Source organism: Caenorhabditis elegans, chromosome IV (genome assembly GCF_000002985.6).
Source record: "Caenorhabditis elegans chromosome IV".
NCBI lineage: Eukaryota > Metazoa > Nematoda > Chromadorea > Rhabditida > Rhabditidae > Caenorhabditis > Caenorhabditis elegans.
The window spans coordinates 10092464-10115208 of NC_003282.8; the positions used below are offsets into that span (position 1 = coordinate 10092464).

The following is a 22745-nucleotide window of genomic DNA, read 5'->3' on the forward strand; positions in this document are numbered from 1 at the left end:
AATTGAAAATAATTTCGGGCTTGTTCCAATTGTCCGATTAAAAATTGTCTGAGTAGGCACAATTTCATTTTATTGCTTTCAATTTTGACAACTCGAAGACGTTAAAATGTTATAAAATCAAAACTCCAAAACCAAGATTTTTAATTAAGTAGTTTTAATTAAGTAGTTTCATAAAGTTGATAAATGAAGTAACGGGACAATAATCTTGGTTTTGGAGTTTTTTCCCTGAACTTGGAAATGTAAAACAACATAAATCAATTAATATGGTATTGTTTCACAACAAAAACATTGTAAAACTCAAACGAATAGACCGCTCGCTCCCTTTATTGATAGCAATGATTGCAAAAAGAAATTAATGGAGTGGGAGGAGCTAGTTAAAAGGCTCACGTTTAATTTAATAGTTAAAACATTATTTTAGTATTTTGAATGATTTACATTGTTATTATTACAATTGGAATGCAAGTGTCACGGATTTTCAAAAGTTTATTAAACATGTGAACTCTAAGTGACGTTTCTAGGGCAAAGATCTGGGACAGTGATAAGAAGGTTGCTATAAATTTGGAAGATTTTGCCATAATCTTCATAGAGTTCTCATAACTCCTTCATCGAACGACCGTGGCCCAATCCGTCCCACCAGGAGACATCCAAACCCAACCGGGTACCAAGATCGTCTTCAATGCTCCATACGATGACAAGCACACCTACCACATCAAGGTGATCAACTCATCGGCTCGTCGTATTGGATATGGTATCAAGACCACCAATATGAAGAGACTTGGAGTTGATGTGGAGTTGTGTGGAGTTCACCATGTGGAGTTCTCGACCCAAAGGAAGCTGTGCTTCTTGCTGTTTCCTGCGATGCTTTCGCCTTCGGACAAGAGGATACCAACAACGACCGTATCACTGTTGAGTGGGCCAACACCCCGGATGGAGCTGCCAAGCAATTCCGTCGTGAATGGTTCCAGGGAGACGGTATGGTTCGTCGCAAGAACCTCCCAATTGAGTACAACCCATAGAGCCCTTGTGAAATAAAATAGTATTTTAGGCATGCTTGTTCTTTCTTTGAAACAAAAAGTACACTCACTTGAGATGTTCCATTAGATCTCTCCAATGATTCTTCGATAATTCCACGTCTAATAATTTCTGCAGACATCTCTCGCAGTTTTCCTAATTTCAAGAAACTTCAAAAAGTAACACAAGTGCCTTCACGAATCGCTTTCATTAGTAATCCTTCTGTACATTTTTCAACCGAATTGATTTATTTCATTTTTTGGTTATTTTTGTTGATGAGTTCAACTCTTCACCACGGGAAAATTTTTTGCGAATTTTTTCATCCCAAAAAAGGGCTCATTATTTACACAATCCAATGTTTTAGTTTTATATTGAAAAAAAAAATTGACTCCTAACTTTTTGATTTGTTATAGTTTTATTGAAGATCCTGTCATGGTGCATCGAACGTGCTATGAATTGTTGCAAAATCTTCGTTTCTAGCCTTTCTATAGCCATCTGAAAATGGGCTCATTGTTTACACAATCCAATGTTTTAGTTTTATATTGAAAAAAAAGTTCGACTTTGTAAAATCAATTTTTGAACTCTGGTAGAGTACAAAAAACTTGTATTCTTGTACTCAACTACGCACCAGAAACAATTTTAGTTCTGTGCTGACTTCACCAAACAGTCGAGAGGCGGCCGCGTTTCCTAGAGAGGCTCGCTATTTCAAATGCCAAAGAATAATTTGTAGAAAATCAAGTTTATTAAGTTTAAATTCTCTGAATTCATTATTCGAGTTCAGTTATTGTTTCTTCTGTCACGAATGTCGGTGATGTCCTTCTTGAGTCGACAAAGATACTTCATCCCATTATCTGACATGAACTGAAAAGTATAGTTGTTTTTCTCAATAAAATTCAAAAAAACTTTACATCTTTCATAATAATGAATGCCCTCTCATTATTAATCGCTTCGTAGAACAAGTTGAGGTTGTTGAGGTGCTGCATTGGATCCAACGGTGCGTCCAGCTTCGTTTCCTTGCAACTGAAACTGGCAGTCTTTATAATGTTCGAAAACCCTAATAATACTTACTATGTTGCAATGCAACAGAGAATCTTCAGATCATTTTCGTTAACCGCATGGAAGACAAATTCTTGCTCGTTCTTTCCAAGAAGATGTTGACAACAGAAGGCATCAACAAAGTCTGTTGGGAATAAATTCCTGGCCTTCTCAGACTCCTCATAGCTTTTGACGTCGAAGTTGTAGTATCCAAGATATCCTTGTTTCCTTGACGGAATAAAGTTGTGCACCATTTTATGGATTTTTAGTCTGAAATGTTATTTTTGGAAGTCTTAGAGATGATCTGAATGTCGGTTTTGCTCACTTACCCTTTCATTTGTGCTTTTTGTTGAACTACACGTGTTTCCACCGGGTTTGGGGTAACGAGCTTAAACCAGGAATATTTATTTGGTGTCCAATCAGAGGTCTCATCGGCTCCTTGCATAGCCAGTCTCGACGAAGTCTGGAAAATTTGTTAGTGCTATTCAAATAAAAAATTCAAGTTCAACTCACTATTACCAAAGAAGCGTCTGAATTTATTGATAGCCTATCAAATTGAGTAGTCATGTTGTTCTATAAAATATCAAAATTTTTATTAAAAAATTTTTATTAAGCTTCTAGACTTGAACTGGTTCTAACTGAATGTTATAATTGAATAAACTCACATTTATATCACAGAAACGATCTGATTTTGACTTATCGTCGTGATTATCCATTTTTGAAACAAGACGAGAGAATGAAGTAATGAATAATATCATCGGGAATTTTCCCGAATAAACTTTAAATTTCCCCGTGAAATCTCATTACCCTTTTCCACGTTTTGTAGTCTATAGATCTGGGACAGTGATAAGAAGGTTGCTATAAATTGAGAATATTTTGCCATAATCTTCATAGAGTTTTCATAACTCCTTCATCGAACGACCATGGCCCAATCCGTCCCACCAGGAGACATCCAAACCCAACCAAACGCGAAGATCGTCTTTAATGCTCCATACGATGACAAGCACACCTATCACATCAAGGTGATCAACTCATCGGCTCGTCGTATTGGATATGGTATCAAGACCACCAATATGAAGAGACTTGGAGTTGATCCACCATGTGGAGTTCTCGATCCAAAGGAAGCTGTGCTTCTTGCTGTTTCCTGCGATGCTTTCGCCTTCGGACAAGAGGATACCAACAACGACCGTATCACTGTTGAGTGGACCAACACCCCGGATGGAGCTGCCAAGCAATTCCGTCGTGAATGGTTCCAGGGAGACGGTATGGTTCGTCGCAAGAACCTTCCAATCGAGTACAATCCATAGGATGTGTGAACTGGGTTTCTTAACAATAAACTTTTTTCAAGTATATGTTCTGTTTTTCTGTTTTAATCTGCAAATTGAATATATATTAATACTCAAGCGAACAAGTTTTGTGTTCCATCGATGCCCTTAACATAAGCATCCGGGATTTATTGTAAATCGTTTGGAACTATAGTAATCCTACCTTAATCTTCCAGTAGTCATTCAGTTCAGAAGACTACCCAACCATACTACTAACCCAGCCCATCTCTCCAAAACCTGAAAGCTGTTTTGCTCCGTAAAGGTCGAGGAGGGTGTATTTTTCTTACAAATCAAAGAAATTAACAAGTGAACCGATCACAACTTTTTTTGCTGATATGAGAGAAAAATACTTTATTGATTGGTTCGAGTAAATTTTCGAATTTTCGAAAAAGGAAAGATCCCTGGTATATAATGTCTCAGCTCTGCTATGTATTTTTCTATTTGAAATTCCGAATTCAAATTTTCTCTAGATGAAAGCCTTGGTATTGAATTCTATGCTGGGTTTAGTAAATTTTCGAATTTTCGATAAAAATTATATAATGAAGAAAAATATCCAAATTGGAGGTATTTTAATTTTAGAATACGGGAACGAAGAAGATCAAGATCACATACAAAGTTTAATGGATCTGAAGACATTTCAATTTATCTGGGTAGAACCAATTCTTCAACTCCAAATTCTACAGTAACCGATTCTTAAACATCTTATGGAAGTCCATCGAGATATGTATTTCATTATCATGTTCTTACCCGTTTTTTTTCAATAATGAGATTCTATATTTCGCTTAATGTTTTTATTGTTCTTATTGCTTCCAAAAATTAACATTAAAACAATAAATATTTTGCATCTTGACAAATTTAACATTTTAAAGTCTGGTCAGATTTCATCCTTGAGGACAGTGCTGTGTCTACATACATGAAAAAAAATCAAAAAGTGGCGATTATTTAGTTTCATCCGCATTAAATTTTGTAAGACAAAAAAGTTTGGCAATTTACCAAATCTATGACTGAAAAATTTTCAAAAATCTAAAAACGTTTTGAGCATTATTTTTTAAGGTTATGAGGCCCTAGATAATCATGTTTCCTACCCGATTATCTATTTTAGATGTTTAAACTTCCGTTTTCATGATTTTAGCCATACTCTATTTAGATATATTCTTCCTTTTCATTTCATTTTTCCTCGCAGCTGCGATGGCAGTGTTGTTCGAAGTGTTCGTTTTCGTAGTGCCTACGACACTCCGATGTTCCACTCGCGCGTGTTGTTCACCGTAAATGTACACTGAGTTTTTCTTCGAATAAAATAGTTTTTCCTTCATTTTTCACCTGATTCGTGCGATTTTATTTGTTTTTCACACGTATTTTCATTATTTGAAGGTATGGATTTGAACGTCAAACAAAGTGGAATTCATTCCGTCGCTTTGCACACGACTTACTTCCAAAATCGCTCGGGGAAAGTCTATAAAGTGAGAAAACCTCTCCGAAATCACCTAACCCAATTAAAATTTTGCAGAGAGCCGAAGAAAGATATCTACGAAATGATCTTTCATGTGGACTTGCTCAATGTGGAACCTGCAAGGATTTCGGCACAAATCCGCTGTTAAAAATTGAAAATCCCGTAAGAAATGCGAAAGTTGGAAGGCACGCGCTGATTGTGGATTCCACATCATTAATCAGATTCTACGATTTGTTTGATTCGTCTTTATTGAGGTAATGAATTAAAATTACAGCGGAATCATTTAAATGTAGATGGTTCTACTGTCCAATTATTAAATTCTTAATTTGTTGCTCCAAATTCAGTTTTTAGAAGTTGTCGGGATTGTAACAAACATCTAGTTTCAATTAAAAACTCTGTAAAATAATAAATTATATTTAATTTTCAGAGATCTCATCGTAACCCAGACTGTATGGGAAGGAGTCAAAGCAAAAGCTGTACCAGCCTACAAGAAAATGAATTCTTTGTGTTATGAAGATGCGAAAGACAGATTTCACGTGTTCATGAACGAATTTCACTGCGAGACCTTCTCCGAATCATCGAAATTTGAGGATTTGAGTCGTGGCGAAGAGCTTCTACTTTCAACAGCTCTTTACTTGAAAACTCATTGGCAGAAGCATAACGTGGCTCCTGTTGTCTTAGTTTTTGATGAAGATTCGAAAAAAAGAATGGAAAATCACTACCAACACGTGATGTATTTAAAGGTTAATAGTCGAAAAGTTCAAAACTCTGTGGATCTTTTCTGAAACTGGCGAAATTTCGAAAAAGAGCCAAATTTTGTTAAAAGAAAATTTTTGATTTCTTAAGACTCATAATGAAATTCTGTCGTTCCGAGCTAGTTTCAGACTATTTCAGCCAAAAACCCTAAAATATACACCTCTTTAACATATTTTCGCCGTAACTAAACTTTTATTCAACTAAAAATCATGATCCTTAATCAAAAATTGTATAATAAAGTACAATAAAGTTTGAAAAATGATCCAGTAACCCCGTAGAAAAAGAAAAAATCTCCAAATTTTCAGGAATACATACAAAATTTGGAGGATCCAGGAAAACAAGCACTTTTGGATCAAATGGCTGCGTATGAAAGCTCTGGAAATGGAAATGAGAAACAAATTTTCGATGAATATCTATCGCATGATAGAATTATGGAGGGAATTGCCAGTGGAACGATCAAAAGAGGAAATTTCAGTGTTTCAAGAGAAAATTATCGCGAAGCTACTGTTATTATTGATGATCAGTTAACATCTTGGTTCATCACAGGTGCTTGAATTTAGTTGAAATATTTATTTTCGAAAACCAACCAAATTTTTCACACAAGTCATTACTTTTTGCTGAGAATTTTAAAAAAACTTTTTTATAACGAAATTAGGTGGTTTTCGGTCATTTTGAGCGAAACAACTCTGAAATTATATTTTTAAAAAAGGTGAAATTTTTCCAAAAATTCCAATTCTCTGAATAATAAAATTTTTATTTCGAATTTTAGGAAATAATTGCAATCGTGCCGTCAATGGAGATACCGTCGCAGTTCAACTTTTGCCAGAAGACCAATGGACTGCTCCAGAGAAGAAAATTCGACTCCGTGACGTTGAAGAATATGTTAAAACTGCAGATGACATGGGAAATGAAGACGAGGAGAATGATGACGAGAACGATGAGCCAAAAGCTAAAAAGTCGAAGAAAATGACTGTTTCAACTGCAAAAGTTGTTGGAATTATCAAAAGAAATTGGCGTGAATATTGTGGAATGTTGCTGCCAAGTACAGTGAAAGGAGCCAGAAGACACTTGTTCTGTCCAGCTGAACGACTTATTCCAAGAATTCGAATCGAGACGGAACAGGCTGAAACTTTATCACAGCAGAGAATTGTGGTGGCTATTGATCACTGGCCAAGAGATTCCAAGTATCCACTTGGACATTACGTCAGGTATGTGAAATTTCAGAAAATCTTGAAATATTTTAACGGAATGACTGTTGTTTTCAGATCAATCGGAGAGATGGGATCCCGTGAAACTGAAAATGAGGTTCTCCTTCTCGAACATGATATTCCACATGCTCCATTCTCAGAATCTGTTCTTGATTGTCTACCACGTGAAGAATGGGAACCAGATCTCACTGAAAACCGCGGCCCTCTACCACGTGTTGATTTGAGAGATTTAACAATTTGTTCAGTTGATCCACTTGGATGTACAGATATTGACGACGCATTACACTGTAAACAAATTGGAGAGGATCTTTTCGAAGTTGGAGTTCATATTGCAGATGTCACGCATTTTGTTAGACCAGGTAAATATACTGAAATTATTTAAAAATTCAAGTTTTACTAAAAAAAATGTTTGTCCTTTGAGGTTCGAATAAAACCTCATTTATTTTCAAAAAAAGAACCAAAATTTCCTACGTTTAGGAACCGCAATCGACGATGAAGCAGCATTACGTGGAACTACAGTATACCTTTGTGATCGTCGTATCGATATGCTTCCATGTCTGCTCAGTTCCAATTTGTGCTCACTTCGCGGAGAAGAAGAGCGTTATGCATTTTCGTGTATTTGGACAATGACTTCTAGTGCTGATATACAATCAGTTAAATATCACAAATCTCTAATTAAATCAAAAGCTGCATTGACTTATGAGAAGGCACAAGAGATTATTGACGATCCAAAAGAGCAGAATGACGTGGCATTGGGATTACGTGGATTGATGAAATTGTCGAAAGTTTTGAATGCGAGAAGAACTGGAAATGGAGCATTGACGTTGGCATCGAGTGAAGTTCGCTTTGATATGGATTGGGAGTCCAGAACACCAAAGGTTTAAAATTTAAAAAATATTACAAAAAAAAAAGTTATATTCAAATTCAAAGAAGAAATATATTTTATACAACAGAGCGACCTAGAAACTGATTTTCATTTAGATTATTACAGTAATCTCTCATTAGAGCGCGCTTGCGAAATTTCCAGTTCTTTTTTGCTAACTTTTAAACCATTTTAAACCAATAAAAATGATTTAGATCAGGCAATATCCCTCAAAATGATTTTTATTTGAAAACATTTCTTGGGAGTTTTGTGAAATTTGTTTTAAAAATACTCAGACAACCCTATTTCTCATCTAATTAGAAAAATAGGATGAACTAACGCGCACCAGTTCGGCATGCTTTTTTTCTAATTCGACGCGCATTGTTTCTAATTCGACGAGCATCCCTTCTAATTAGATGTGGTGTGCGTGTTTTCTAATTAGATATGCATCCTTTCTAATTAGAAAATCCTTTTCTAATTAGATGTGGTTAATTTCTTATTAGATGTGGCTATTTTCGAATTAGATGAAAAATGGGGTTGTCTGAGATACTTGGCTTATGTATGCTGTTGCTGATCAAAAATGATCAAAAACTTACATATTTATTGTGCAAAAGATGTATGTGAAAAACGAATTGTGTTTAATAATCGTAGAAAATCGCAATGTTTTGTATAAATGTGCTCTAAATTTCACCAATGGAGTATAACCAGAAAAACATGATTTTAAACAGGGAAAATCGAGTGAAATCCGACGAAATTCGAAAATTCTTTTAATATATGATAATTTCCAACGAGCAAATTTTTAAAAGCAAGTGTGCATCAATGAGGCGCTGTTTAAAATCTTTTAAAATTTTTCATAGCTGAATAATTTTTCAGAAAGTAATGGAAAAGCAGCATTTGGACACACATTCAATGGTTGAAGAATTCATGCTTCTCGCAAATATCTCCGTTGCCGAGAAAATTCTTGAGGAATATCCAGATTGTGCACTTTTAAGAAGGCATCCCGTTCCGTTGAAGGAGAGCTATAAGCCATTGGTTGAGGTATAAACAAATCTAAGAAGAAAAATTAAAAACAAAAATTATAGTTTTGAAAATTATATAGATGGGTTAAAACAGTCTGAAAACTGATGAGAAATGTTCTAAAATTTAAAATTTCTCAACTAAAAATATATCAATTTTAATAGTTCTAATCGAAAGTGCTTCCAAACCTTTGTCGTCAAAATTCAAGATTTTGAATACACTGAAAAATCAAAAAAAAAACCTTAAAACTTATATGTCTCTTCAAATCTTGAAATGTTTCTATTAGTTTAGATAACTATTTCTGCTTTCCAATAATTCCAATTTTATCCAAATATACTTACAAGTAAAATTCTCTAATTTTCTAATCTGCAGAGGTCCCCTTTTCATTTTTTTTCCACTCGAAAAGCTCTTCTGCCAGTCGTCTAACTCCATTGTCGGTTTCTTCTTCTTTACCCTCTCTTGATTCAATTAGTCATTACACTTACTTTCTCCAATTCCCTCTCAAGACCTAAACCACTCTGCTCGTTGGAGCATGAACGTAATACTGTAGGATCCCCAGCTTTCATTCGAACACTGACTTCAGAAAAGCAACATTTCAATCGAATGCTTTTTCTTTTTTCCGGAAATGTGTGAATGACCTTCATATTATGCGAAGAACCGATTAATTCTCGCTTTTTTCTTTTGACAAGATGGCCTGTGTCATTCGTGTTTGTACAGTAAAAAACATGACAAAAAGGATGACCATTTCCGGAATAATTCGTCAGAAAGGGTAGAATTGAATGTTTTTGGCATATCCTATAGGTCTGAAATCCATTAAGCTGATCAGTTCTCGATGACTTCTTGGCCCCAAAGTAGGTGACTTGTCACTTTGAAACCTGAAAAATGTATGATCTCCGAATCACGTGGCAAACTTTCATTATTATAACATAACGCATAACTTTTCACAGGAATGATACTGGAAATGGTCTTAACGTATTATACCAGTTTTTGATTTAAAAAAACAATGTTTGAACAGTTTTGGTTTCGAGCATGCCGTTGAAATCTTGTCAAAATTGTGTGTGGACCCCCATTCATCAAATCGTTGGTTGTTCTCGATTATTGACAGCCGCGGGTATTTTCACCCTCTCCCCAACCAGCTAATTATCTTCGCTACATCCATCCCTATAATTGCTCATTCATCATCAAAACATCGGCTATTCGTGTATCTTTACAGTAATCCGAGTAACAGCATCATCAGCCGACGGATGACCTTGATTCAATGTTTGTGGATTGAAGTTTATAGGTTTTTATGAGAGAATGGATGATTCGACTGGTAAATAATGATCATGGAATTTTGAATTGGATATAGAGCATGATAGAGTTCTGTGGCTTCTGAAAGTTTTTCGATTTGAATTATGTAACAACTTTGGTCTATAAGCATATAGGTCTGGTTTTTCAATCAAAAATTTGAGGTCTGAGAGAAAGGAAGGCTTGGTGTAAAACGTTATGAAAGGCCTACAACTAGGAAAAACTCCCATTCGATGATTATTGTGATTTTAAAAATGAATTTTGCCACTGGTAGATCCCTAAAGTTTACCGTCCCACCAGAAACTCCCTCCGGAAGCCTATTCCCTTCTTGGCCCTAATAAAATATGAATATCATCGGATTACGACCTCAATCCTGTACACTTCCGCCCGTTCCTTCACAGTTCTCTCACAGATTAGAGAGTAATACGGTTGAACGCATCCACACGCGCATGTAGAAGAACAATTGACGAGTAGCCATAATCGGAAGGTATCCAAAAGGAGCCTTGGGAGAATTCACAGGTTGTTGACATTGGGTTATGAATGTGTCGTTTACAACGTTTTGTTGGTGTTCAAGGTGATTAGGAATTTCATGAATTTTGAATTTTCTGAGCTTGCATACAGACCGACAAAAAACTTTAAAATTCCGAAAATAACACATGAAGAGAATTACTACAAAATTGCAAAACGTGCAGACATTTTTAAAATCCTAACTTGCTCGTCCCCCAGAGCAGTGTTGTTTGAAAATTATTTGAACTCTTCATCATATGACATCTGACTTTAGAATTTCAATTCAATACAACTCTCATGTAATATTTGATGGACATGTTACTAGTGTAAACTTATGGAAAGAATGATGATGATAATTGTAGTGAAAATGAGGGAAAACGGATTATTTAATTGGGTTGCTTATGTTGCGATAGATGTTGAAATTCCGAGTCGTATTATTAATTGATGGTTACTGTTGACAGCTAGCTGTGCTGAAGGTAAAACGTGTGGGTCGTGTAGGGTTACGGTATAGTTACAGAAATTTTGAAGATGTATTAAAAACTAAAAATTGAAAGAAAAACTTTTTTTTAAAATGAAATTTATGCCAATTATTTGTTTTGTATCTATTTTCTTAACTCTTTTTTTTCTTTCTTATTAGGATAGTTCTGAAATTTGAAAAAAAAGCATAGAGAAAAGATTACTTTTTATACGAAAATCGAGTGAAAAAAGGACATTGAAAAGTCTTTTCAGAATTGCTAAAATTATTTTTCCAGGCCGCCCGTCATCGTGGATTTGAGATTATTGTTGAAAGTGGAAAAGGGTTGGCTGACTCGTTGAATCGATGTGTCGATAAGAAAAATCCAATGTTAAATAGGCTCCTGAGAATGCTCACGACTCGTTGCATGACTCAAGCTGTCTATTTCTCTGCTGGTAAGGACGGATTTTCGGATATCAAATTAGAAGAAGTATTTTTTTCAAAAAAAATGTTTCTCTACATCCCTCACGACAATGTTTTCAATTATTTTTAGAAGAAATTCTTCGTTTTGAAAACATTAAATCTACCGTATCGGTCATGCTTGTGTGACGACACAGAAACATCCATTCACCTTAGTCGAGGTCTTAACGACTATTTCCTATTCAAAAAAGAAAAGCTACACATGTCTGTTGGGGTACTGTAGATTTTTTTTTTGAAAAATTCACTTTTTTATACTTAAAAGAGGGCTAACCAATATTTTTTGTTTCATTCTACTCAAAATGAACAAATTAAGTATATAATTAAGTAATAATGAAAATTCTCAAAAAATTCATGGGGCTTCAATTTCGAAAAATGGGCTGATTCTAGAAAAAATCTCTCACTTTGCGTGCTTTACCGTATCTCAACGGTCAGAAAAAGTATATTTCGACAGGTCTAAAAGTTGAGTACCGAATTCTGAGACTCTGTAAGATCCGAAATTCCACAAAAATGTAAGTAACTCTAAAAAGGTAATGAGTGTTCAAAGTTTAATGGGTGTTCAAAGTCCGGATTAAATTTATTTCGGATTTAAATAAAAGTTTTTAAAGTTTCAAATTGTTTGATTGTTTAGGAACAGTCCCAGTGCCACAATATCAACATTTCGGGCTCGCATGTGCCATTTACACACATTTCACATCACCAATTCGTCGTTATGCTGACGTCATTGTTCACCGTCTTTTGGCAGCAGCCATCGGAGCTGACGATATTCAATCAGGACTCCTGAATCAAGCAAGATGCACGAAAATCTGTACAAACATCAATTACAGGTAAAGGAATCATCGATTTTTTTTGAGCTCGAAATTCAAAATAATGTTTCACATTTCTACTACAAGGAAGTTTTTTAAACTTATACCTGGAATTCCAAATAAAATGTATCATTCGAGAGAGCACTTTTTATAGTTAGTTTGAATTTTTTAGTACATTCTTCACTACTTTAATTGCACTTAAAATTACTTCAAATATTGCTTTCTGTATGCCTTTGATAGTTTTAAGAATGTTTAAAAGAAAGCAAACATTCTTCAAGATTTTTGGAAAATTTTAATTTATTTTTAATCTGAAACTTTTTCACTGAGAAATTTTAAAGATTTTTTTTAATGTGACATTTTCCAAAAATCTTCTATAATGTTTGCTTTTTTCTGAAAACTCAAAAGGACAAGAACATTTGAAGCAATTTTAAGGGTCTCTGCCTGAATTGAAAATACTGAACTTATAGTAATAAGTTAGTAAGTTTTCTAAGCGTTTCAGAATTTTCTCTTCATTCTTATGAGTTAACGAATATTTCAGACACAAACAAGCTCAATACGCTGGTCGCGCATCGGTTCAATTGAACGTTGTTCGATATTTCAAGGGAAAAGTGGAAACGTGTGAAGGATTTGTGATGGGTGTCAGGAATAATGGAATTCAGGTACAGACATAGATAAGAGTTTTTGAAAAATATTTGAAAGAGTTCCAGTTTCTCAATTTTTTTGTTAATCAAGTTATTTGAAATGCATTGTATTATTCCAAGTGTTTTTTGAGCGTTCGGAGGTATGCATGTAGCTTTTTTCCGCCTCATTAGACGCCTGGCGCCTAGCTAGGCTAGTCGAATTTTTAATGGTATTTGTTTTTACTCAACCGAAAGAAATAAAAGAAGTTAGATTTCAGACTTCGCAGAGTGGTATAAAATTCACAAAAACGACGTTTTTTTTTTCAAATAGATAACTAGAAAAAGACCTCATTTGAAACCAGAAGTACGCTAGTGGCTATAGTTATAGATAATCTAGAATAATTAGGGCTGTGGTAGATTTCCGTAATATCAGTTTGCTTGCAGATCAGGGGTGTGCGGCAAATTTGCCGAATTTGCCGAGCTCGGCAAATTTTGAGATTTGCCGCACACCCCTGTTGCAGATATGTGGAAAAATATTGAAAATATGTTCAAATTTCAGGTGTTTGTTCCAAAATATGGTCTCGAATCGATTATCGTACTTCAAACATCTGCAGCTTCTGGTACAACTATCGATGTAGAGGAAATGTCGGTCAAAGTCAATGGAGATGTTGTTATCAAAGAATTGGGTTGGTTTTTGCAATTATAGTTACACTTTTGCATTGAATTGACGAATATACAAGATAAAATTCAAAAATTGACACAAGATATATGAGTTTGCGACGTGTCTAAAAATGAGACAAGCCGATGTCTCACTCAGTCATGTCTCTCATTCATTTTGAAATCTGTCCATTTTTAAGAGCAAGCGTCGAAAATCGGTTTCTTTAATTTTTTTCTAGTAAAACTTTTTTTTAATTTTTATGTATCAAACAGAAATCAACGAACTTTTATATTTGCAGAACCGGTAACTGTGCGAATCAGTGTGAACGAGAAAAACCAACAACGTCCACGTGTCGAACTTCAGCTAATTAAACCAGCCATTCCAGGACTCTCTGTTGATTTTGATCTTTCTTCTTCTGAAGGCCTTGGACTTTAAGAAGATTTTGACATACTTATCTATTCGAATTTTTATTTTTCCAATTGATTATTCGTTGATTTTTTCTGTTATTTGTTGGCTTATTTTTTCGTTAGTTTTAATTTTATGTTCCTATTTTTGCCTTGTTGTCACCCAATGAATCTGTTCATTTTATGACTTTCGTATGAAAAATCTTTTACGACCATTAGAAGGAGAAGCTTTTAGGCTAATGAAACGTGTCAATCAACTTTCAAAATAAATTTGATTTATTCATTTTCAATATTGCATTTTTAATGAGAGTTGGATTGAATATATTTACAAAAATAGACATTAAAAATTATCTGAAACTTAAAACTTGTAAATAAAATAAAGTATTTAAAAATTAGAATGAATGTGTAATTTACAGAAAATCATGGAATTTTCGAGGAGAAAAATCACAGAGAAATGGTGAATGGCTGGAGTTTAAAAAATTAAAAAAGTGCACTTTATTGAGATTATCCACAAGATTTGTTTCTTTGAAGAATCCTAATTTCAAATAATTTCTCACAAGGAAAGTATTTCAACTTATAGTAAAAATAGGTCACTAGAGGTTTTTATTTCAAAGTCCAGGAATATTTAAATTGAAATACTTTCCTTGTTAGCAAAAAATATATATTGGATTCTCAATAAAGCTAACTTTCATTTCTACAATTGTCCACAATAGTTTTGTGGTAGAATAACCATTGGAGTCCTCATTGTCCAATCGTGTTCTCCGACAAGTCCAGTTGAATAAACAAGAGACATATCGGCGGATTGAGTCGACAAATTAGTGAATTTATCATCCAATAGGGACGGCTGTGGGAGTGTTCCGAGAAGACCATTTATTGAATATGCCGCTGAAAATATTTTTAATAAGGTTTAGAAAGAATCGAGCATTTTGAGAAGAAATGGTCAGTGTAAAACACGATGAAAATTGAACGATCGTACCTAACTAGTGTTAAAATCTTCAATCAAATCCTGAGCCTCACAAAAAAATCCATAGTTTATTTTAGGCTCCGGATTTGTGACTGAATTTCACTTTTAAGTAAATAGTTAAAAGCATGATTTTTCTGTAAAAAAAGATTTTATATGAATAACTAACTTCCAGGCATTGCGAAAGCAGGCGGAGTCATTAGTGAGTTTACTGTAGCTGCAGAAGTTAATTGCAATTGTTGTAACTGTTGTACAGAAGTAGATTGTTGCATATGTTGTTGTACTCCTCTCGGAGGACTTCGTTGATGATGTGACGTAGCAGAGGACGGCCTGGCAGCTGATGACGTCACGGATGTTGGGGCCGCGAGTTGAGCCATAAATGACTGAAAATACTATGCAAATTTTGAGAAGTTTTGAGAGTGAAAGTGTTTTCTTTTTCAGTAACAGCAATGGACTTTTATGATCTTTTCTCAAACTACAGTAATCCTACAGAACTCCTACCGTATTCTTACCGCATTACCACATTACCCCAATCCTATCCATACACTAACTCCAACTCTTAAAACCAAAAAAAAAACTTCATAGACAACAATGGGTACGTAAACTACAAACCGAACAAAACTGCTTATTTCAGTATGAAAATCCAACGTTTCGAGTAAAACATTAATATAGAAATGCCACCTTCATGCACTATTTGAGGTACTTTTTGAATCTTTCAACAATAATAATTTGTATTTTTAAATCAATAAAAAATTTTACTACATTTCTATATTAATTTTTAATTCAAAATGATTATCATACTTACCATACTGAAATAAGCAGTTTTTTTCGTTGCCACGCAGCCCTGTTACTGACTAGGAAAACAGGGAAATATATATATATATACATTAAGCCTTCCATGAGGGTGAGTTTTTACCCTCCCTACCCTACCCTCTGCCCTACCCACCCTGCCCTACGGCCCGGTTTTACCCTGTATTTATTCATTTCTTAACTTTTTTTTTGAAATTACATTTCTAAAAACGAAAATTTTACAAATTAAGCGAATAATACTTAAAATTCGTATTATTACGTGAAGACATATGGTAACGTGCCCATAAAATACCCTGTTCGGGCAAAGGGTAAAAAAGGGTATCAACGCGCCCTACTTATTTTTTACCCTCACGGAAGGCTTTATATATATATACATATAGTAAATAAATTATGTTCGTTAAAGAATATTACCTTATTTCGTACAATTCGATTAATTGAAGACACTGACGGGACATTCTCTTCACCGCAAATTTGGTCCTGAAATATTTTGAATTCTCATCGGACAATTTCAGTTTCATCATCAAATAATGCGGAAAAGTGTAAAGTTAAAGTGTTTACCTCAATCAATTTCTGTCGTATTTCCCATGCGAACATTGTCGGATTTGCTCTTTTATAACCAGCAATACATTCCACGACTCGTGGTGTGGCAACTTTTGGCTTTGAGCCTCCAATTACACCTGAAATGTTCAAATTCTTTAAGCTGAAATTCTGTCAACCACATTAAATTGCGTCGGATATGTAGAAAAAGAAAAAAAAAGGATGATTCAAAAGGAAAAAAAAACAATTTGAAAACCGTGTCAACTTCTACAGTAATCCCTTTCCCCTATTTTTACCTGGTCTGACAGATCCTGTTGAATAATATCTACCGAGGATTTTCGAAACACATCCATGGGAGACTCTGTAAAATAAAAAAATTATATAAAAATATTTTGGAAAGTAGAAATTCCACCACAGTTATAGGAAAAGAAACAGGAAGAAAACTTTAGAAAATCCAGAAATTTTTGTGTAAAATTTCAAAGTTCCAAATTGCGATTACAAAATTAATTTGTATTCCTTATTCCAAACACCAAACTTACTTTAACTGTCTTGATATGTCACATGGTCGTGTACCATGTTGTGACATTTCGACTATTTGAGCACGAACTGTGTCAGCAAGAGGACGCCCGTTGACAAATACACCGCCCAATTGATTGACGCCCGTGTGGGAGCCATCTGACAGTAGGGGATCTAAAAAGTTTAATTTTGTGAACTGTTTGTGTTTCTTCAAAGATGGCTAATGGGGTTATCAAAGTACATTTTCCGTGGGAAAAAACGTGAAAAGTACGAAAATGAGAAACTTTTGAGGCGGAAGAATATAAAAAGTTACACATATTTTGGAAGGATATTAGTTGATCATATGTAGTATATAGTCATTAGTGAAGAATGTAGGTCAAAGTATATACTTTCTGTTTTTTTTGCTTGTGATAAATGCATTCTAGGCAAGAAAACGTTTTTTTTTTTCAAATTTTAGTCCAAAAACAGCTGAAAGCACTGTGGAGTCGAGTCGATTGGAGATTTTTCTTTAAGATTTTGTTTTTGATCAAATATGGACCGTATTGACAAAAAATATAACTGTACAAAATTCTAACTTTACATGTTTTTTTTGAATTACAAAATCGAAAGGGAAACTTTGAAAGAAATTGAATAACCTAGTTTCTGCATTTTCAGTCTAAACTCTTTGATATTTGATTTGAAACACCGTCTTTCGATTTTTCAAACATTTTTCCAAATAAATTCTCGGAAATTTCAAAAATGGTCTTTTATCTTTAATTTTTATTTATGAAAATGTCTGAAAATTGAGAGACTGTGTTAAAAAAAATTTATTAAATAAACATAAACAATAAAGCCAGAAAAGGCGAAAGTGTCGAATGTAGGATATTCATTTGCGCGGGAATTCAAACATAATTTGACTCTTTCGAACATTATGCAAAATTGAAAAACACATAATAAATTTTAAATAATTTTTAAAATATTATCAGTTATAATTTGTATAATAAAGCTCTATTCTGTCATTCAAAGCAAAATTTCAAGATGGTCATATTCCACCTTTAAAATTAGACTGAATACTTTTTATTTGTTAATAGTAAGAGATGTTGCCTTTCGTAACTACTTTACAATTGTTTAAGGGATATGCTTTAATTTTCTTTTAGCAACTTGAAACTTTCATTTTTAATGGAGATTTAAAAAAAGAGACCTACCAAATTGAAAATTGTGATGTCCTGGGTAGGTTGGGTAAGGATAATTTCTCCAAATAGGTTCCATAATTTTTCAACGAAAGGACCTTTTCACGAGGCAATCAACCGTTTGGACGCCCTCGGATGCACACATACACCACAGTCAAATAGGCTCCACCCACTAGCCTCCAACACTTTTACTATATTCTTCAGGGCACCTGTGGATTAGGAAGAGAAGGAAATATGGGCGGAGCTTTTGAAAGAGACCGCCCATCAATTGAAAACGATTGGATAGAGAAGTCAGCGGTTCTCGGAATACGGGGAAAAGGGTTAAGGTTCAGGATTTAGTTGAGGTAAGGAATCGGTGGTAAAAACTATTTGTTTTCAAAATGTCAACTGAAATCAACTGAAACTGAAATCAATTCTAGATTTTTAGTCAAATCCTGCTTTTTGCAATGAAGCTCATTTTAAACAACAAACAAAACACATCACACAATATCACACAATTTATTTCATAAGCTATTCAGTTCCATTTCAATCCGTTCAGCCTTTGCGGCTCATCGAGCGTTTGACCTTCTGTTGGCTTCTGCTGCGACTACGTCTCTTGGCAGGAGTCTTCTTTGCAGTCGAAGCACGACGTCCACGAGCCTTCAAGGATGAGCGGCGACGAGAGCGGCGACGAGAGCTTCTGCGAGACCCGGAACGGGAGCGTGAATAAGAGCGACTTCTGGAGCGGCTTCTGGAGCGGCTTCTGGAGCGAGAACGCTTCGACGAGCGAGAGCGTCCTGTGCGTCCATACACCGATCCACGAGAAGACGAACGGCGGCTCACGGATCCACGGGATGCGCTTCTCACAACCGATCGACGAGACGAACGGCTGGTTGATGAACGACGACGACGTGGTGATGGAGAGATCACAACAACCAAGCTGAAAAGGAAAAATATTTGCGATGAAAAGATAATATATTTCTGCTTACCTTGGCGATTTGGCAGTGTGCGTTGAGACCGAACGGACTGAGATTCTGCGACTCGCTGGTCTCCCAACACTACGGCTTCGACGAGCACGAGATGCGCTTCTGGAGCGGGAGCGGCTCACGACGGTCCTCTTGGTCTTGGCAAGAGGAGTGAAGCGTCCTTTTGAGTCACGAGGACGAAGTTTGTTCTTCTGACTCTTCGACTTCGGCATTTGCGGATGATTTTTGATGGTCTATTTAGTAGACGAGACGAGTGTTATACTGATTTTAACAGAAAATCTCAGACTTTTATACCAAACAATTTTTGATGACCTTTTGAGATAAGAGATTAACCACGTAAAAAAAATATATTACACGCATTGAAGTTTTGTCTTTGTGTCTTTTTGTCTCTTTTTCTTATTTGTTTCATTTTTCTCGCAAAAATTGCTATGGTTGTCGAAGGACCGGATGATCGAGAGTCTATTCGACTTTTGATTGGACAGATTCGGGATCTTTACAAAGAAATTGTGCATATGAGAAATGAAGATTGAGAGCAATATAAGCTAATGAATGGACGGTTGGAAGCAATGGATAGGGATAGATCTTTCCGTACCAAGAAGCGTCGCAAGATCAATAAGGATAAGGATAAACCAAAATTGGACAAAGAAAAGAAATCAGCTGCCCAAAAAATTGTTTCCACATCAAATATGACGAACACTCTCAAGGCTACGGATGAGAACAAGGTGGCTGAAAAAGAAGAATAATGAACTTGTTGTAAAAATTTCTAATTGTTTATGTGGGCAATAAATGAGTATTTGAGTTTTGAGTTGTTCCAAAAATAAAAAATATTCATGTTATGTTTCGATAATGTTTCTTCAAAATTTAAGTTTATTTTAATTGTTAGAATTAACTTTGATAATGAGAATAATAAAATTAAAAGCCAACCTGTTTTTTTTGCTGGCCTGGAAGGGCCTAATAACAATATGGAGCAGGATTGGATGTATTCGATATATGTACATTTGAAAAGATTAATTAATGATGATCACCAGGCGCACGAATCGAGCAAAAGATCAGATTTTCAAGCATCAAGCTTCAAGAAACCCGTGTTCGTTCAAGCTTTTCAAACTTTAAAGCAGTTAAAAAAACATGCTTCGACAAACTATTAAATTCAGAAAAAATAAAAAATAATAAACATATTGTTTTAACATACGGTGTTTGTGTTAGCGGCGTTACCGGCGGCAAAGGCCCCACTCTCTAATTGAAGCTCTAATTTTTAGAAACCCGAGGTTCCAGAAAAAACTGAAAATCGGAAATTTGAGCAGTTTTTTCCAAAATTGCTTTTCTTGCTTTCAGGGGTTTTCTTGCTTTCATCGATGACTCTTCAAATTTGTTCTTTTTAATAAATATTTAAAAGTTTAAATTAAAAAAGAAACACGTAAAGAAATCATCCCAATATGAAAAACAATCCGTTAACCGCTTTAAAAATAAGGAATAAAAATTTTAGAATAATTAATTAATTTCTTCGTGACAACATAGCCATTGGTCAATTGGCAAGAAATTTCGTATAAAGCTTGACGAAAACTGACTAAATCAATCAGTTGTTACTCATTCCAACACAACGGACTGCTGCGACAAGTGCCTTTGAAAAACCAATGCCGAATCCGCCACCGAAAGAAGATACTTGGGCATTCCAGCCAATCGGAGCCCCCTTCCCGCCGAGCCCGGTAAAATGTATGGGTGAGCAGAATATGTACGTGGCTCTGTGGTACAAGCACGGAAAGCCAATCCATGGACGTTCGTGGAATAACGGAGGAGTTGTCGAGTGCTCTTTCCCGTACAAGGAGGCTGAACTGACCACCAAGCAGCAGCTTGAGGGTCAGATTCAGGTTCTTCAGTACCTTGGAGATCACAACAACCAAGGTTAGTTTCTTTTACAGGAGTAACCCAAAAATATGTTTCCATTATTCAGGTTTCTGGTACGAATGGATCAAGTACAAGGATCGTATTGAGAAGATTGACGATAAACATCAACTTGTGCGTTGTGGTGATTCATTCCCAATCTTCTGGAAACGTGCTGAAGGAAACCTCCTCGGATATGTGGACAACAAGACTGAGGAAGCATGGTTCTCGTTCAATGGGAAGGTGATTAAGCAGCTCGGGCCACAGCTCAACGAGATGTACATCATCACGCGCAACTGCATCGGAGGACCACCACATTGCCCATGTGCTGTGTGCGGAGCTGCTCCACCACCACCAAAGCCAGTGCCACGTGTCGAGAGAGACGAATGGATGGACATTCGTGAGGGAGATCCATGGCCGACTCGCCAACTTGTCAAGGCTCTTGACAAGACTCTGGACACCCTTCCAGGAGTCAATCCAGACCAATATGTTGCTCTCTGGTACATGCAAGGTGAACCTGTTATGGGTCGTGTCTGGAATGAAGGAGGAAAGGTAAGGAAGTTCATTTTTAGACGAAACGATTCATTTTGCACTTGCAGGTGGCTGCCAACTTCTCGTGGTTCAACAACGAGTATTGCAAGAATGTTGGATCTATCCAGCTTCTCATCTATCTTCCGGACAGTGTTCGTGGTTTTGACTATGGATGGATCCCATTCCCGGAGGCTGCTCAGTTTGGAGACAAAGCTTGGCATCCAGTTCATGTCAACAACCACAAGGGAGATATCTCCGTTGGAGTTGTTAACGTTGCTGGAGGAAAGCAGATTCTTGCCAAGGTGGATGTCCGTAACGAGAAGTATGGTTATGGATACCAAGGAAAGGAGCATTCTGCAACTGCCAAGAACTGCGCTGATAACACCATTGTTCTCTGCCGTAAGGCCAAGGCTGGATACAAGCTCGACGGATAAGTACACACCATATCAATCAACTACGGATGATACCTTTTTCATCAATATTGATTAATAAATTTGTATTGTCCGCCACATCTCCTCGCCAAAAAATCAACTCCTTCGCTGTAGAATTGAAATGAAAAAAATATAAAATTCCAATACATTTCATAGTCTTATTTTAAAATTTCAACTAATATCGAAGACGCATTCAAGCTTATTTTTTCTTCAAATCTTTATTTTTCATGGAGCTCTTTTTCTTGTTGGTAGTGGTCGTCGGTTTTTCCTATCCTTGTTGTCTCTTCGTAATATCTTTAATAATCTTCTATAACATCACGTCTAACGATAACATAATTTCCAACTTTTCAAATGCTCCCATTTTTAAAGTATGATGCAGCACACTCTGTAGAAATCATAAAATTTATTCACAGCATTCAAGTGCCAAAACGCCGCCTGCTACAAGGAGCTAACTATCATTTCTGTAGTGTTTTTGACGAAAAAAGGTATACAACTTTGAATTTTTGTATTTGATTCAATATGAATACAACAGCTAAGTTTGAAATGCACACGATAAAGTCAGTTGGGAAGTAGCTAAAAATATACGTATTTTTGAGAAAAAAAAATCGATCAGCGGATATTTCGGTTAATGTCCGTCCACCCTTGCTTCCAACCTCGCCCATCTCGGTTGGATCGGACCCATCGCAGATCCAGGCGTACTTTGTTCATTTGAATCGGAATCTGCCGCTCGTTTGGCAATGGGTGCAAATTTGATTATTTTGCTCGTCCTCTTCCGGTGATGTCCTGTTCGCTTGCCTCGATGACGACTGTGAACCAGATGTTCACAGCTCCAAAAGTAGTGAATATAGTCCCGTATGAGCCCGCAGCCGGCCCGCCGGCCACGCGGGTCTTTGAAGTAGCACCGAGACCGTAAGTCGTCGATGCACCATATATAAAACGGTTTCGGCCGGCTGGGGCTTTACATTCATTTATTGGTAGAATACGTAGGAAAAATAATTAATACAATATTGGAGATTGTATATATAGGTATGAAAAGTAGGCGGAGCCAAAATGCTGTGGTGACAGAGATA

At 35.8% G+C, this 22745-nt stretch overlaps 6 protein-coding genes, 1 non-coding gene and 2 pseudogenes across 9 annotated transcripts; 5 read left to right on the forward strand and 4 right to left on the reverse strand.

Annotated features, from left to right (window-relative positions):
* Nucleotides 1–597: 597 nt before the first annotated feature.
* On the forward strand, nt 598–1048 carry C04G2.3 (annotated as a pseudogene). The gene has a single exon. A coding segment is annotated over exon 1 (451 nt).
* Nucleotides 1049–1733: 685 nt separating this feature from the next.
* C04G2.5 (BTB domain-containing protein) lies at nt 1734–2808 on the reverse strand. Its single transcript, NM_069432.2, has 6 exons — nt 2712–2808; nt 2560–2619; nt 2376–2509; nt 2080–2316; nt 1920–2031; nt 1734–1872 (listed from the first exon to the last, which is right to left on the reverse strand). The coding sequence occupies exons 1-6, from the start codon at nt 2760–2762 to the stop codon at nt 1789–1791; spliced, it is 678 nt and encodes a 225-aa protein (NP_501833.1). The 5' UTR covers nt 2763–2808; the 3' UTR covers nt 1734–1788.
* Nucleotides 2809–2969: 161 nt separating this feature from the next.
* Nucleotides 2970–3353, forward strand: msp-36 (Major sperm protein 10/36/56/76; the record flags this gene model as incomplete). The annotated part of the gene is made up of 1 exon (NM_001380430.1): nt 2970–3353. One exon carries the CDS (start codon nt 2970–2972, stop codon nt 3351–3353), a length of 384 nt encoding a protein of 127 aa, NP_001366776.1.
* A 1385-nt stretch (nt 3354–4738) lies between these two features.
* On the forward strand, nt 4739–14060 carry dis-3 (putative exosome complex exonuclease RRP44). The gene is made up of 13 exons (NM_069434.6): nt 4739–4831; nt 4879–5075; nt 5249–5564; nt 5883–6123; nt 6347–6785; nt 6843–7144; nt 7263–7663; nt 8521–8685; nt 11211–11367; nt 12021–12216; nt 12734–12854; nt 13375–13501; nt 13772–14060. The coding sequence occupies exons 1-13, from the start codon at nt 4745–4747 to the stop codon at nt 13906–13908; spliced, it is 2886 nt and encodes a 961-aa protein (NP_501835.2). The 5' UTR covers nt 4739–4744; the 3' UTR covers nt 13909–14060.
* Nucleotides 14061–14135: 75 nt separating this feature from the next.
* Nucleotides 14136–18054, reverse strand: egl-38 (Paired box protein 5 homolog). The gene is made up of 7 exons (NM_069435.6): nt 17886–18054; nt 16725–16875; nt 16482–16546; nt 16207–16325; nt 16060–16125; nt 15008–15221; nt 14136–14762 (listed from the first exon to the last, which is right to left on the reverse strand). The coding sequence occupies exons 1-7, from the start codon at nt 17947–17949 to the stop codon at nt 14572–14574; spliced, it is 870 nt and encodes a 289-aa protein (NP_501836.1). The 5' UTR covers nt 17950–18054; the 3' UTR covers nt 14136–14571.
* A 300-nt stretch (nt 18055–18354) lies between these two features.
* Nucleotides 18355–19078, reverse strand: spch-1 (SPerm CHromatin enriched). Its single transcript, NM_069436.7, has 2 exons — nt 18839–19078; nt 18355–18789 (listed from the first exon to the last, which is right to left on the reverse strand). The coding sequence occupies exons 1-2, from the start codon at nt 19045–19047 to the stop codon at nt 18405–18407; spliced, it is 594 nt and encodes a 197-aa protein (NP_501837.1). The 5' UTR covers nt 19048–19078; the 3' UTR covers nt 18355–18404.
* Nucleotides 19079–19257: 179 nt separating this feature from the next.
* C04G2.12 lies at nt 19258–19565 on the forward strand (annotated as a pseudogene). The gene has a single exon. A coding segment is annotated over exon 1 (308 nt).
* Nucleotides 19566–20406: 841 nt separating this feature from the next.
* Nucleotides 20407–21824, forward strand: nsph-3.2 (Nematode Specific Peptide family). The gene is made up of 3 exons (NM_069437.7): nt 20407–20734; nt 20784–21265; nt 21313–21824. Exons 1-3 carry the CDS (start codon nt 20467–20469, stop codon nt 21676–21678), a joined length of 1116 nt encoding a protein of 371 aa, NP_501838.2. The 5' UTR covers nt 20407–20466; the 3' UTR covers nt 21679–21824.
* A 237-nt stretch (nt 21825–22061) lies between these two features.
* On the reverse strand, nt 22062–22666 carry C04G2.14. The gene has a single exon (NR_131594.1). It is a non-coding gene; the product is annotated as an Unclassified non-coding RNA C04G2.14 (non-coding RNA).
* Nucleotides 22667–22745: the final 79 nt, after the last annotated feature.

Bases quoted from the DNA above. Each gene is read 5' to 3' on its own strand.
- C04G2.5 (NM_069432.2), bottom strand. From the start codon at position 2,762: ATGGATAATCACGACGATAAGTCAAAATCAGATCGTTTCTGTGATATA. The intron at 2,510-2,559 runs GTGAGTTGAACT...CAAATTTTCCAG, and splicing joins CAGACGCTTCTTTGGTAATA to ACTTCGTCGAGACTGGCTAT. The intron at 1,873-1,919 runs GTAAAGTTTTTT...TATACTTTTCAG, and splicing joins CATTCATTATTATGAAAGAT to TTCATGTCAGATAATGGGAT.
- dis-3 (NM_069434.6), top strand. From the start codon at position 4,745: ATGGATTTGAACGTCAAACAAAGTGGAATTCATTCCGTCGCTTTGCAC. The intron at 7,145-7,262 runs GTAAATATACTG...TCCTACGTTTAG, and splicing joins CACGCATTTTGTTAGACCAG to GAACCGCAATCGACGATGAA. The intron at 12,855-13,374 runs GTACAGACATAG...TTCAAATTTCAG, and splicing joins TCAGGAATAATGGAATTCAG to GTGTTTGTTCCAAAATATGG.
- egl-38 (NM_069435.6), bottom strand. From the start codon at position 17,949: ATGGAACCTATTTGGAGAAATTATCCTTACCCAACCTACCCAGGACAT. The intron at 16,126-16,206 runs GTAAACACTTTA...AAAATATTTCAG, and splicing joins TACGACAGAAATTGATTGAG to GACCAAATTTGCGGTGAAGA. The intron at 15,222-16,059 runs GTAATATTCTTT...TAGTATTTTCAG, and splicing joins ATCGAATTGTACGAAATAAG to TCATTTATGGCTCAACTCGC.
- spch-1 (NM_069436.7), bottom strand. From the start codon at position 19,047: ATGCCGAAGTCGAAGAGTCAGAAGAACAAACTTCGTCCTCGTGACTCA. The intron at 18,790-18,838 runs GTAAGCAGAAAT...TTTCCTTTTCAG, and splicing joins CACACTGCCAAATCGCCAAG to CTTGGTTGTTGTGATCTCTC.
- nsph-3.2 (NM_069437.7), top strand. From the start codon at position 20,467: ATGCCGAATCCGCCACCGAAAGAAGATACTTGGGCATTCCAGCCAATC. The intron at 20,735-20,783 runs GTTAGTTTCTTT...TCCATTATTCAG, and splicing joins TGGAGATCACAACAACCAAG to GTTTCTGGTACGAATGGATC. The intron at 21,266-21,312 runs GTAAGGAAGTTC...TTGCACTTGCAG, and splicing joins TCTGGAATGAAGGAGGAAAG to GTGGCTGCCAACTTCTCGTG.